This window comes from Crocodylus siamensis, chromosome 4, assembly GCF_052110815.1.
Source record: "Crocodylus siamensis isolate JL-2025a chromosome 4, ASM5211081v1, whole genome shotgun sequence".
Lineage (NCBI taxonomy): Eukaryota > Metazoa > Chordata > Crocodylia > Crocodylidae > Crocodylus > Crocodylus siamensis.
Genome location: NC_143398.1, coordinates 155,619,071 through 155,634,103, shown reverse-complemented (window position 1 = coordinate 155,634,103; position 15,033 = coordinate 155,619,071). Strand labels below are relative to the sequence as shown.

The 15,033-nt window shown below is 47.2% G+C and overlaps 1 protein-coding gene across 10 annotated transcripts in view; it reads left to right on the top strand.

The window, feature by feature from the left end:
- ATP6V0A1 (ATPase H+ transporting V0 subunit a1) overlaps positions 1-6,103 on the top strand; it is a 57,184-nt gene extending 51,081 nt beyond the window's left edge. For all 10 annotated transcript variants that reach the window (XM_090044348.1, XM_090044352.1, XM_090044349.1 and 7 more), the window contains one exon: positions 3,492-6,103. In XM_090044348.1, coding sequence (XP_089900474.1) covers positions 3,492-3,585 — 94 coding nt within the window. In that variant the 3' untranslated portion in view covers positions 3,586-6,103. The remainder of the gene's footprint in view (positions 1-3,491) is intronic.
- Positions 6,104-15,033: the final 8,930 nt, after the last annotated feature.

The window sequence follows — 15,033 nt, the reverse complement described above, 5'->3', positions numbered from 1 at the left end:
GATCTGAGCTTCCTTCCTGGGAGCAGCGGTCTTAGAGGCAGGTATTTAGGGCTGAGTTGGGACAGAGACCACCCATCCAGCTGGTCTGCCAGAAAATTGTTGAAGGATGCTAATGTTCCAGCTGGAAGGGATACGTGTAATCTCCTTATGATAGTGTCAGGAGTACTGCTTGGATTCTGGGGCCAGGCAGGAGGTGGAACGGATGGATAAGAGCATGTGTAATACAGAAAGAGCAGCTGGGTCACCGAAGGCTAGGTTTGGTATTTGCTTTGTAGTAGGGTGTGGTGAAATACTAGCTCTGAAGACCTACATGTAGGGTTGGCGGTTCAAGTATAGGGTACAGGAGGAGAGCAGTTGTGCTGATGGAGCTCAGACTTGCCAAAGTTCCAGTGGAGCTGCTTGGCTTCATCAGTTGAACATGATTTTTTTTCCAAGTCCATTCTGACCCTGACTTGTAAGTAAATAACCCTATGCGGCAACTGATGTACTCTACACCCCCTCAGTTAACTGATTGCCAAATTGCTGATCTTCGTACCTTTTTCCTTTTAAATATATTCCAAAATCTTATAGAATGGTCTTTGAAAGTAAAGTAATAAGGCTGTGCTAATTCTAATTCACTTTCATGCTCGAGTCCCAGAGCCATCTCCCTTTGGCTTGAGAGCATGATTATGCCCATGCTACTGGTCTGGGCCTAGAAGTCCCTTCAGCTGATACAAAATTGTATCAGTTCAGCTGCTGTTGCAAAAAATTGCATTGGCTTTTTCATGTTTCTGAGTTCATAACTTCCTTTATGTCCTGAACTGCAGGCATCTACCATATGGAAAGAGACATTTCTTTCCCATTCTGTAATCTGAGCGGTCTACCATTGATTCACGAATGTTCTTAGAATGTGCCTTTGCTTAGCTTGGAGGGCAGAAAGGTAGCCCTTTTGACTGTAAAGCAGTACTTTAGGTTCTCTGGCCAGAAACTGCTTCAGAGTCTCAGGATCTCAAGGCTTATGGTTCTGTTTGGTGGCGTCCAAGTAGGCTTGGAGTACAACAAATGTGGCAAACCGCAAATGGCGGGTAAAACAAATAAAAAGGAGTAATTATGCACTGCTTTGTGGCCAGCTGTTCCCTGCTGTAAACTGAGAGGTAAGCTGTGGACGAGCAATGGGCAGACACCATCTGCCCTGGCAGAGGCCGTGGCATTCCGCAGCTAGAGGGGGAGTATTACTTTCCGAGAGGCGTGGGTGTGCTCTAGCCAGGTCGTGCTTGGAATCCAGTGAGCAGAGGTGGGCGTAGTGAAGCTCAGCTACCCACCCACGCTTCAGGAATTATTTATTTATTTATTTATTTTATACTTTGTAAAAGGTCATAAGCCGTGGGGTTCAGCAGGTGTGACCATAACAGCAAGTACATGACTGCATTGAGAGGGCATTTCTGTTCCTCATCAGTGCCAAAAGCGTGGTCTCCCATGCTGAATCTAAAGCATGGCTGATTGATTATGTGGCAAGCCTAGTATCTGTGATGCACAGAACCTTAGTACAGGCAGGAGCTGCTTTCCTACCTCCTCCAGCCCCTAGCACTTGCGTTCCACTCATAGGGGCACAGAAAATTGCTCTTTCAAGGGTAGACCCAAAGTTAGGTTTCTGAACTGACAGGTTAGGCAGCTGCGGTTTGATTTAGGAACCCATATGCAGAGTGAGGCACTGCTGTTTAGGTCTCAGTTATGGGCATCCTGGCTTAGTGTCTCAGGTGCTTCCCAGTGGGGACGGGAGCTTTGCATGCTACCATGCAGCACCTTGGAGGTCTTGTTGGGAAGCCCCTGCCTCTGCTTTCCACCTGACAATTGAAAAGGGCCTTTGAATGAAGAGGGGCTGGGGTGGGGGAAGGAAGGGCCCTTTAAAAGCCCTTAAGTCTGTGTTTAGCAGAGCAACACTGTTGCCTTTTAAGTAAATTCCTCTGTAGAGATGTTGGCCAAAACTTACTAGTAAAGCAGGTGCATGTGACAGCCAGCAGTCCTGGGTGCAGCTCTCATGTCAGGCACTGCAAAGAATGCATTTGTGCTGCAGATATTCTTGGAGCAAATGTGAAGTTCCTTCTATGTTTCTCAACTCTTCATTAAATTATAGAGTTCTAAATGCATGGAGACTAGTTTAACAATTTTAACAAGTTCTGCAGCAGCTCTTCTTTAGGCCCTTAGTATCTAAGTTGAGGCCAACGCTCTTGATTTGTACAAGCCCAGTAGCAGCTTGCAGATGTCATGCCCAGGGCAGTTGAGTAATTAAGGTTGCCATTTCAGCTGAATGCAGTATGACTCAGTGCCCATCCCTCTCCCTCTCTCTTCCCTTTGATTTTTCCCTTGCTTACAGAACAGTTAGTCACAGGATACTTATGGTGGTGGTCATGATTCCTGAAAAACAGGAGGGCCTTGGCAAAGCCACTCTCCTCCTATGTGGGAAAATTCTGCTCATCGGAGGGATTCCTTTGCAAGGGAAATCTGCACTGATTGCATGAGACTCTGTTAGCTAAATACTGTTTACCTGAAAGATTTTTTTTTTTGTTTCTCATCTCAGTCGGAAGAGTTGAATTTGTTTGCTCAGATACCAATCGCTTTGTGAGCTCTGTCATTGTTAAGTTGTAGGCAAGTATGAGACCCCTCTCCTTTCCACCCCACCCCATTAAAAGCAAATATTTGTGCAAAACATCCTCAAAGTTGAATGCTGAAAAATTGCTCTCCTAGAGCTGTGGTCACTTGACTCCCCATAGCAATAGTTCCAGTGGACAAGAAGAATGGAAAATATTTCTCATAGGGTGCAGTGAAAACAGTATGCTTGTTTTTATTATGAATCATGCTTTTTTCTTTCCGTGTTTGGCAGCTCTCTAGGGCATTCCCTTCAGACTTGGCTTTTCTGTTTGCTTTCCCCTAATAAACTAAGTCAGTGTTTGGCTTGTGACAATGAACAGATCTGTAGGTCTCCAGAAGCAGCTAATTGGGAGCAAATAAAATATGCTTGAACAAATAAACATGGGGTGCTGATGGAGGAAGTCCCAGCACCAGGTGACATGATGCATATGTGTGATACAACTGTAAAATGGGATCGCTTTAGAGTAGTAGTATCCTTAAGACAGATATCTATTGCTACTGCATAAATATTTCTTCCTGACACCCCATTGTAACGGGCCTCTCCCTGTTTTGTTGTCCACTGTAAAGTTTTTGGGAGGGAAAGGTTATCCTCTTCTAAAGCAGGTTTTTGGTTTGTTTATTTGTTTGTTTTCTTAAAATTTCCTGTCTGACATGGGAAACATAATAAAAACCTGAGTAGAGCATGTTTTGCTTGCAACAGTTGAGCTGAGTCCAAGTCACTGATATCTGATAGAATTCTTACTTGACCCATTAGCCCCAATATGCAAACACGTTTAATGATGTCCTAGTTAATTTTCTGCTTTTCCTTTTGGGACTGTAAAACCAACTGTCAGTTGTTCTTTGTCTCTCTCTTTTTTTTGCAGGGTTGAATTCCAGAACAAGTTTTACTCTGGTACAGGATTCAAGTTTCTCCCTTTCTCCTTTGACATCATCCGTGAAGGAAAGTTTGACGACTAGTCGTTTCCCCAGGCTTGAGCTACTTGGATGTCTGTTTGTGATTTTTAGTTAGTTCCTATCCCCAGCATCTGTGTTGCGCATAGCTTCCTTACAATAACATACTGCCTCTAAAAACGACTTACCACGGCAGATTGCAATACTTCAGAGGAGGAGTGGAGAGCTGTCACATCACGCTCTATGTTGAGTGTAATTGACACTGGTTCACAGTCTCTTCTCTCTGTTCTAAGCAAACAGTGTGTTGTTGAATGTGTTTACAGTAAGAGATGTTGCATAGGAAATGTTTGGAGTTGATGTATTGTGTATTTATGATATTGTATAGTACTTAGCTGCACAGCTGGCTTCTGCAGGGGAAAATGCAACCTGTTGCACTAGAAACAGATGAACAGGAGAAAAATGGAGACGCTTTTATCTGTCCTTGTAACCTCTGATTTAACCAAATGAAAGCCATTCGTGCACAGAGGGATCTTTGGGGTGAGCCAGGCATTATGTATCCCAGAATTCACCCCTCCATTCCATGCGCATGGGAGTCTTGTTTGTTTGTTCATTCCAAGGTGTGTGTGTGTGTGTTTTGTTTGTTGTCTTTTTTTTTTAATGTGTGTTAATTTGATTGTCTCCTTTTGTATTGGGAGTAGTGGTCTCTTCTGATCCTTTATGCTGTGTGATCTGCTAGCTTAAGAAAATAAGGTGGCGAAGCAGGCTCCCTCTCCCAGCTGATAGGTAACCTGTCTTTCATCTGCATTTCTCTGTTTAGTCTATCCCCTTACTCAAGCCTCATGCTATTAGAGGAGAAAAGAGATAATTATTTTTTATTTTCCATTTGGGCGTTAAGACTTGGCCTACAATTTGTTCATCATAGGCTGATCGTTCCACGTGCAGGTGGGTCCTCTAAGACCCTGGGTCTCCACTGCACCTTGTTTTAATCAAGGCAGTGTGATGTCCAGTGGTGCCAGGACAAGATGGTCTGTCTGAGTGAAGAAGGGTGCTTGCTTAACTCCCATAGGACCCAACAGTCCCTCTGCCTTTAGTGCGCAGGGCCTGTTCCTGGAGACATCCTCTGGATGTGGTGTTCCAGTGATCTTCCTCTCAGAGCGTTATCAGTGTTGTTTGATAGAACAGGAACTTGGCAGGGCCCTTAGGGCATTCCTAGACAGGAGAGAATGTTCTTCTGCTACAGTACTCCCTGCTCCAGCTGACCTAGAGAACAAAGCCTCGATCTTGCATTCCTTCACACTGGTCAGCACAGAGGTTGTGTGTTAGATTGGCTGTGTACATGGTATAGGTGGAACAGGTTAAGGACACCAAAATAATATCAGTGGGGCAAAATAGTGTGAATGTTTTGGCTCTTACTAGAACTGCAGCCACTAACTGGTTTCTACCCATTCATCACCTGCGTATATGCAGATAATGGTATTTCTGTGGTGTTCAACCTGACACTGCTGTCCTCTGAGAGTCTCAGAGGCAGTGGTCTACATTCTGCTTGTGTTGAGGCCACGTTACTTCTGTCAGCATTTCTATGCTTAGCAATCTTGAAACCTGAGGTAGAAAATTCTTAGCATTTAGTATGTCTTGGTTTCCAAATGCTCCTGCTCTCTAGTGCTGACTCTCTGGGGCTAGGCTTTTTTATTGAGTCTATGGGAGCATGCAGACACTGTGAGTACCACAGCATGCTGAAGTTTTCTGTGCAAATTTTGTGTAGTTGACACTTAAAGTGTTTAACGCATATGGGCAATAGCACCAAAGAGTTTAGAAATGTTTTTAGCATGTTGTGTTATAGTGGTGTTCTGGGCTTCTTGGCCAACTGCTTTCTCTTGTGCATAGGAATTCATGTTGTCCTCCCCCACGCATCGCTTAAGCTGTGTAAGATTAAAACCCATTAAAATGGTTTCCATGTATGTAAAGTTTCAGTAAGATCCCTCAGGTCAGTGGTTGCCTTTTCCTTTGTAGGGTGTGAATACTTGCTTGCATTCTGTCGTGGAAGTAGCCTCGGGAGTAGTGATGTGTAGTGTCTGTCTGGTGTGATCCACCACAATAGGTACTCTCTATGTCGTGTATATGTATGTGTGTATAAGTAGTCTCTAAACAATAACTGGAATCAATTACAGCTGGCAATCACAGGGGAAGAAGATACCATTAAGCGCAGGTTTCTTCAAAATGGCTTGAGAAAGGTGTCTGATTGAGCACTTAAAGGAAAGCCTAGATTGAGGTGGGGGAACTGGTAGATGGGGGTGTGTCTAACTTATGACATTGTCAAGTGGAGTGCAGGTCACGACGGGCAGAGTTCCTGGCAGTGCCATGGCATTGTGGGTGGGCAGCTCCATGGTAATTCACCCAAACTGTGTGTTGATTCTTACTGTATGTTTACAATAATGTATTTTGAAAACTGCAAGGTGAAATGAAGTCTGGTGTGTAGCTGGAACAGTAACAGTAACTAACCCCACTGGCCATATTGTGGGGTAAGGGCAGAACTTGTCACAGATGTTCACTGTACAAATTAAACTTTGAGTTGAGTGAAACACAAGCTGTCTGGTGGTTTGTTTGTTTTTTCCCCCTCCCCCCCTCCCCTCCACCTCCTTTCCCTAAACACTGCAGCTTGGTCTCTTGGGCACTGCTCTCATTGTTCACTGTGGGCACAGTCATCCCCCACCCAAGCAGCATGAACTAGTCCTGTCTTGAGGATGCTGGTTCACTGATGTGCATTTTCTAATCTTGTGCATGCTTTTCTGATCTGGGAAGAGTTAACTCAGAGCTCAGAGTGAGAAATAGCATCAAAAGCCAGGGGAGGGCAGGAGAGGCGGCAGGTTTTTAAAGGAGAACTAAAGAATGGGCAGCTTCAGCTAAGGCCACAGAAGGTTTATGAACACAAGCTAATACAGCATCAAGTGATCAGGGACCTATGTTGGGTCACAGCAGCCAGTAGATGAGTTGAGACCAGAACACACAAGTCCTGCTCCCTGCCTTAGACTCTACCTGTCCAGTTAAAGTAGCATTACTCCCCCTCTTTTAACCATTGCCAGATGACACCAACCCCCATCAATCAGTCCAACTCTAGGACCAAATGTGAATTTTTCATCAAACTTGCAATAGAATCTTACAAGCCTTATTTTTTTGTAAGGCCTGGGATTGAGTAGAGCTCTAGATAGATGGTATCCCAGGGGAACTTCTGATTGCAGCTAAGAGAAGGTGGCAGTGGGGACAGGAGTGGGTTGGCTTTCCTTGAACCAGAAAGGTGGCTACTGTACACAACTCGTACTGTCTGTAGGGCTGTGAGGCACTGATGGTGAGATCGCTCACCTTGTATTTGTTCTTGACCTACAGGGCTGTATATTTACTCAGGCCTTTCCTACAGGGCTGTCCTGAAAGATGTTTTTCTCTTCGCATGTGGGAGAAGATGCAGGAGCAACTAGAGCTGATTTTGTAGAGTTCCTGGTTTTTGTGGCTGAGGATATGTTTTGTGTGGCCTCATCTTTCTGGAAACGAAAAACAAGTATAACAGCCAAACTGCCCTAAGAAGCCAGAGGTGGCTTCTCGGATTGGTGGGAACAGACTGACCCAGGGTTAGGGATGGGTTTGTGGGCTGCAGCCCCATTCTAATAAAGACCTATGGAGCCAGAGGAAATCCCGTCCTTATTTGGGGCCCTTGGCAGATCACTCCTTCCTGTTGTTTTCTTCTGCCAACTCTGTTTTAAGAGGCTCATTCTTTTTCCCCTCTCTTACTTCATTCCCTCCTTTTTGCCCTGCCCCATGTTGCCTTTGATTCAAATGCTTCTGCTGGGTCACTTATCCCTGTTAGTTCCATGGTTTTCAAACTTCCTAAAGCAACAGAACGCTTTCATATCACTACTGCTGCTGCAGAACCTCTTCCCCTATCCTCAAGACCAGATGCAGAGCCAGGTGGCCTGGCCCAGCAGTAGTAATGCACCACCTCCTGTCCTGCTCTGCCATTTACCCCCAGTCTTTTTGCAGAACCTCTGACCTGTCGTAGAACCCAAGGGTTCCATGAAACAGTTCGAGAACCATTGTTTTAGGTGGTACGGTATCATATTGTGCTTGGCTTAGCTCAGTCCCTATGTGGCAATAGACCTGACTGCAGATTTCCTGCCACCAAGCCACAAAGGGAACAGCTGCTATTTGATCTCTCCTTTCCTACCATGATATAGGCTGTACTGCGCCCCTCTTTTGGAGGGGGTAGCTAAAAGAAGGGATCTGGTTTGGTTTTCTTGCGTGGAAAGAATCCACCTGCCTCAGTAATGTGCCAGTGGTGGATTTTGCAGAGTATCTTCTCTAGAAGACTTGATGCTGGGGATGGGACTTGCTCCAGAAGGGAGAGTCCTGCTGCCTCCTTTCTCAGGGTGAAATTAAAAGGGTGTTTTATCCCCCTACCAGCTGGTGATGCTGTTATCATTACCTTCCTGCAGCCAGGATACTCTTCTCCAGGGAAAAGTCATAGCCTGAGCTATCTCTGGGGCTGTGCGCTATGGAGGCTTTCTGGAGCCCATAAACACCTGTGGCTGTGCCCAGCCTACTCTGAAAAGTAGAGGGGACGTGGCAGGCTGCTTCTTTACAGTAGGGTTCATCCTTGTCCTGCAGTGTTGGTCTAACTTGGATTAGACACACAGCTCAACAGTTCCTGCTTGCAAAGTCCCAGTGGGAGTCAGGGTGAGGAATTGTGACCTTTGCTCACCTCAGTTGATCTTGGTTTTCTTAACCTAGGCCTGTTGGCCCCAGTCCCAGTCTTTGCCCTTTCAGTAATGGCAGGGTGGGTTCCAGGCATAGTGGCCTACATCTTATTTGTTCTGCCTCTGGAGGCAGAAGACCATGTGGGATATGGACACACATGCATACGGAGCAGCTTCAGAAAGGGAGCTGCTTCTGGGGAGCACATGGCAGCTATATGTTGGAAGAGGCAGGTGCAGAAAAGCTGAGAGCAATACAATTGTAGCAGGCCTCCTCCAGCTACAACCATGAAGGACACAATATAGAAACTGGAGCTATCTTTTTACATTTATATCATTCCTGGCCTGTCCTAAAGTAAGTGTTAGAATATAAGGGCTGGGTGGTTTGGAGCAAGTGTCTCTTCCCTTCCCCACTCCTCTCTGACTTCTGATACTGGTCCAAATGTCCAGGAGTCCATACCCCTGCTGGCTACCTAGTCACTGGGTAACAGCCTTGGGCCCATGCTGATTTGCCCTCCCCCTGCTTTGTGGCTGGGGTATCTTGCTAGTGGCTTGAATATGTTTCTCTGGAAATGGCCAACTGGAGCATCCTGTCGTTTGCCCCTTTGTGGGAGAGAAGGACCCTGGTGCATATCTACCTGGTTGCAGACCTTGTTCCAGCTCTTTCAACTCTGTGATTGTGGGAGGCTATTTTGCTCCCGTGTTGCCTCGTGTCTCTGGGTAGTTCCTGTGGGCTGGGGAGTGCTGACAGAGTGGTCTCTTCAGATCCCCTTCCAGCTCTCTTGCACTGAACCTATGAGCATGCTCCTTTTCCCTTCTCATTATTTGTTCCTGGGTGCACACATGGGTTCTGGTTGGGTGTGGACTTAGCCTCCCAGACTTTCCATTTACTACAGTTTGAGGTGGAGGTGACATGCACAAATAGTGCTAAATACCTATGGGGGCTGCCAAGTTAAGGAAGGGTCTTAACTGCCTGTGCCAAGGGTGACCAAGCCTTAGCTTGTGGGCCAGATCCAGCCCCCAGTTCTGGATCATTTGGCCTGCAGGTCATCCCAGTGGGTTTGTGGAGATCCCCATGGGCAGTGGCCCTGCATACTAGTTGAGGTGCACAGGGTGATGCAGGGCCGGATCCTGCCCCACCTGGCTCACGGGAACAAAACTGAGCACCACTAGCCTATGTAGTACAAGTCCCTTTGCAGGGGGCTTCTGCCAGCCAGAGCTGCTGGTCTGATCTGCCTAGCTATTCTAAGAAGGCTGTCTGTTGTGCTAGATTTGTGGCACTAGAAGGGTCATGATCTATTTCCATTGGGCTATTGTATATGGAGCTTGGGGGCCCAGAGCAACCCTCCTTAGGCCATCTCCCCCATTCTTGGCCTAGGTAATATTTCTTCATTTTCCTTCTAGCCTTCTTCCTTAGGGCTGCTGGTTGGTATATAGGCACATGAGGAATCCCTTGAACATAAACTGATAAACTAACTTGGATTAGGCAATATTCTTCTCCTAATCCCTGTCCCTTGCCAACTGCAGCCTTCCCCTCATCTTTCCCAAAAGCTGCAGCAGTTGCCTGTCCTGGTCTGTGCTAAGGCCCCAGCTTTTCTATTGCCATTGTCTCATGTTGATTTCTGATCAGTCATTCTGTATCTTAAGTGGGCAAAAATTGGTGGTACCAAGTTCCTCTTGTTCCTTGCCTATTTTGGGCTCTGTGTCATTCCAGAGATTGAAGCAAAGAAAGGGTGTCTGCATTTTTCCCTTTGGGGAGACTGTAGAGGTGCTGCCTGGGCATCAAATGACTGCTCTATGGGTGTTTCCTTTGGGCAGGGAAGGGACAGCAGGGCCCCCAAATGCAACCTCTCCCTGCTAGCCTGCCAAGGCTGAGGTTAGCTTCTGTCCCTGAGCAGTGAGGGTAGCCAGCTGCTTCCTGGCTTGGCACTTTGGGTTTTTTTCCTTTGTCTAATTTTGGCATTAAGATTGAAAAGCCTAAATGAGAGGACTCAGCATTTTAGTTTTCAGTAGCCTTTTTAAGCTCTCCTGGTATAGCAGCTGCTCCATGCCCTTGGTCATTTTGGTTGGTACAGATATAGGAGAGAGAGAAGAGAAATGCTAAAAAAAGAGTCCCTGGAACCTGTGGGGCACTGGTCAAAGTCAGTAACCACTTTCAGGTGTTCTGCAATGGAGCAGCAGGAAAAAAGATGGAGGAGATGAGCCAGCAAACAAAGGAGCTGGACCTGAGTGCAGGGCCCTAGGGATGAGGGTTCTAAAACTACTCTTATCAGGGAGGGAAGAAAGGAGTGGTGGTAGCTGGGGAATTCTTCCTGCAGAGGAAGGAAGCACCTATTTGTTTCCTCTGTGCCTACGTTTTTATGATTATAAGCTTGTCATTGAGTTGTACACCATGCAAAAGTTGTCCTCGTTCCTTGGGCAGAACACAAACATAGTACACCCCATGCAAGTAATTACTGCTAATCCAGAATCTATTTATTCCTCCTATACTCCCTGAGGGACAGTACTTTCGCATCCGCCAATCCCTTTTAAAAAAGCAAAAAAACCCCACAAACAAATACACACATGAACTACTGCTTCTGTCGCCAACTCCCTCTGCTAGCTTCTCATCTGTTCACAAAGGGCTGACTCTTGCTGTAACTCCTGGTACAGTCATCAATCAGTGACACGAGCCCCATGTAAAGCAAAACAGGTCATGTAGAGCTGCAAGCGCAAATCAACAGGCACTCACTACTCAAATACAGTCCCCACAACTGAGAGATGCCAAGAAGTTGGGTCTACTCTGCACCTGGAGAGGCTGCATCACCAATAGAGAGGAGGATGATCCTGCTGTCTGGTACCATGAATATATGTGGGTGGGTCCCTGTCAACCTGCTCATCTAATAGGGGTGGAATGGAAGAAGGCAATAGGTGCTAGCTTAGTATCCTAAAAACATATTAGCTCTCTTTCTGACTTCAAGGCTGCATGAAGGGACTCTTCCTGACCAGTCCCAGTAAGTGTTTTATTTGGTTCTTTTTATAAAAATGGTAACTATGGGCTGCAGGTGGCTCAGGGCTTATGCCGTGAGTCTGCTAGAGAAAGGGTTGTCAACCAGGGGTACATGTATCCTGGGGGTACTTGGGAAGGCCCCAGGGGGTACATGGTGGTAATATGGAGAAGCAGGGGTACCCCTGCTTCTCCTGCCGCTGCTGTGCGCCACTTCCACCCAAGTGCCACTCCCCTCTGCTCATCAACTGGCCGCCAGGGGACCAGGATTGGCACCACCAGACGAGGTACACTCCTTTAAAAAGGTTGAAAAGCCCTGTGCTAGAGGAAGGCCATGATTTCTGAGGCTGCTTTGGCCTCTTGTGGCCAGACAGATGTACTGGCTCAGCTCCTTGGGTCTCTTGACACAGAGAGAAGAGGAACAGAGAGGGAACTGTGCCCTGGCTGTGGCTTTTTCTTTTTTCAATTTTTTTTAGCTTAATTCCTTTTTCACAGTCAACACTGGCTGAGGAGCAAGCCACACAAGGGCTTCCTTGGTGATCCCGTGCCTGATTTGTCAGCCTCATAACCACAAGGTTGCAGATTCTCAGACTGGTTCTGGCTGGGACTATATGACAGGCCTGTGCCCTGGCCATTTCTTTTGCTTTTTATTTTTAGCCAGATTCCTTCTCTGCATCCAACACCAGCTAGCCTAGGAGCAGGTCAGAAGAAGGTTCCCAGAATGGCTTAACAGCTAGGATCCCTGCTTCCTGACCTCAAGGCCCTGGGTTGAAGCTCTGCTCTGTCTGGGACCATGTGGCACTTCTGGGCTCTGGTACCAGCAGACTTAAAAAAATTCCTTCCACACAGGCTATGCTGACTATGGGCTGTGGCAAGGGTCTTTCCCTGCCTCCTCCACATCCCTCCTCCTGGGTAGCCCATCACCTGGGCTATGGGCCCATTACCAGGAGGCTGTGTTTTCAAGGCTCTCTTTGCCTGCTTGTAGCCAGCTAGAGATACAGGCTTGGCGTTGTGGGGCTTGGAAGGATGGCCAAGCTCTGCCATGTGGGCTGTGGTTCAGCTGACAGAGCCTGGAGGCTCTATGACACTGGAGGAATTGGAGTGGGGGGGGTGCTGTGCCCAGCCGGTGGCTTTTCTTTTAAATTCTTAGCCTAATTCCTTTTCTGTTTCCAACACCAGCCAAGCATCAAGCTACGCTTCAGTTGCCCCAGTGGCTCATCAGCTGGCTTGGTGGCCTCTTAACTGTGAATGTTAACAGCTGCCTCCAAGCCAGCTGTTGAGCCACATGGCTCTAGTGGGGGCTGCGTGGCAGGCTTTTGCCCTGGCAGGATTTGGGGGTTTTTCTTAGCCAAGTTCCTTCTCCAGTCAACACTGGCCGAGGAGGAAGCAAGGCAAGCACTCCCCCCAGTGGCTCAACAGCTAGGTTGCTGGCTTTCTGACTGCAAGCTCCTGGATTTGAGCCCTGGCTTTAGCTGGGGCTGTGTGTTAGGCCTTTCTCCAGCTCAAGCTCTCTTTTTTTTCCCCCCTCTTTTTTAATGTTTAGCCAGATTTCTTTCCTGTGGATAATGCTGGCTGAGAAGCACACCAGAGAAAATTTCACTTGATGCCCTGGTAGCCAGGATGTCCCTCCCTTCCACCCTGGGTTTGACCTCTGCTCCCAACTCTAGCTAGGTCTGTGATCCACCCTTTGCAATTTTTGTTTTCTTAAGAAGACTTTCCCCTGAGGCTGTGTCAAGTATAGGCTTGGGCAGGGAGGGCTTTGATTCTCCCCAGTCTGTGCTGAGCCAGGGCCTGGGCTGGGGGCCTGCTAGCCTAAGACTGATTTCTAGGCTCTTCCCAGCCATTTGCCAGAGGTATTGGCTTGGCTAATCCATCTGTTTGTCCCTAGCATGACTTGAGCTGTGAGAGGCTCTTAAGCCCACCTAATGAGGAGGCCTGGTTCTAGGGTGCAAAACTGGGGGGCTGGATTGATGGTACTGAGCCACCTCAGTGACTTTATATGGACCACTGGGCCCCTCCATCCAGGCTCTGGCTTCAAATGCTATTTGTTCTCTCTTCAGCTGCCTATGGCTGGCCAGAGGTTCCTGCTTGACTTCAGCTCTTGCAGGCTTGGCCAGGTTGCCTGTTGGCTCTCAAGCCCCTGTGACAGGTGGTCTGGTTCTGGGGCACAAAGTCAGGGGGCTTAACCTCTCTTCTTCAAGCTGACAGCTCCAGGACACCAAGACAAATACAGAACAGCCTAAGTGAGGAGTGGGCTTCCTTCACTCTCTGCTACTCAAGTGTGCTTCAAACCTGAAGAAAGGAACCCGCTCAAGCAGAGAAAGAAAGAAGACCTCTCTATTCCAATTGCATTTTGGACACCCTGCTGTCTTAGATCTGGCAATAATCCATATCTCCTTTAGACCTATAATCTTGAACCTTCCCTACCAGCCCCATTGGCAGGAGTGTATGAAACTTTTTTGACCAGCACTAGGAGAATTGTACATAAAGGGACAATGGGGATTTTAATTTTTCTAATGCCTTGGCCTTCATGTGACTAATTACGTGGCTGAGCCATTATTAACAGAACAAATAATTTGAATACAAATCATCACAGTATCAGCAACACGGTTGTACCACATTGTCATATGGCCATGTACTGAGATACCTGATCTGCTCTAAATAATTCAGGAAGTGAGGTTTGAAGAAAAGACACTTGTTCTGGAGCCTGCTGAATGTAAGTGTTGCTCAGAGCTATGGCAGGTCACTGCTCTTGTATAGCACCAAATACTGGAATCTTTATTCCTGCAATTTCCAACTGATTTTAGTAGCATAGCAGTGCCACCTACCCCGGGCATCTCTTGCTGGGTTACAATACCAGCACATTGCATTGTGATGCAAACCTGAACAGGTGCTAGCCTGGGCCCAGCACATTAGTGGTGGGCACATGGAAAAGTTCATCCCTTGAAGTCTAAGCCCCTCTTCCCTGCCAAATATGAGGACAGCATGTGGCAGTTAGGCCATTAATGCTCTGGGTGTGAGGATTTTTATAGGGAGCCAGGAGGATTCAGTCCATCTCAGCTTATTTATCTGCAGAGAGGGTAGTTAGCCATGTTGATTTGAAGTCGGGAAGAAGGCAAAGTAGACGCGCAGCTTATAGGCTAAATCAGAGATGCAGGAGCTTTTGTGAGCAAAAGCTCACTTCAGCAGAGGCTAGGTGAGAGGACACGACAGCCTGCTCTCTGCATGTCCTTTCATAGCATCTGATTAAGTTATCTTCTGCTCATGAAAGATTATGCATCTCTGATTCATAATAGAGCAGTGATTCTCAACCAGGTGCTGTGGTGCCTTGAGATCCTTTCAGAGGTGCTGTCAGTGTCAGCACTTAGGTGTGCACACATGATTCACAAGATAGACACAAGATGAGCCCAGTCAGGTGCTTGTCTAGTCTCCTCTTAAAGACCTCCAGAGTAGGGGAGAGCACCACCTCCCTTGGGAGCCCCTTCCAGATTCTGGTCACCCCGACCATAACGAAGTTCTTCCTGATATCCAATATAAATCTGCCCCCTCTCAGTTTGTGGCCGTTGTTTCTAGTTACCGCAAAGGGCACCCTGGTAAACATAATATCTCCTATTCCTTGCTGCTTGCCCCCCTGCTGAGTTTGTTGATGGCCACTAAATCCCGTCTCAGCCTTCTGAGGTGATTTCCAACAGGAAGCCTCAGCGGTAAACACCTTCTGGCCCGTTGTGATCTTTGCGTTCTTTGCAACAGAAGAGTTGCTTTGTCACAGTGGTTCTCCTCTCATGAGGC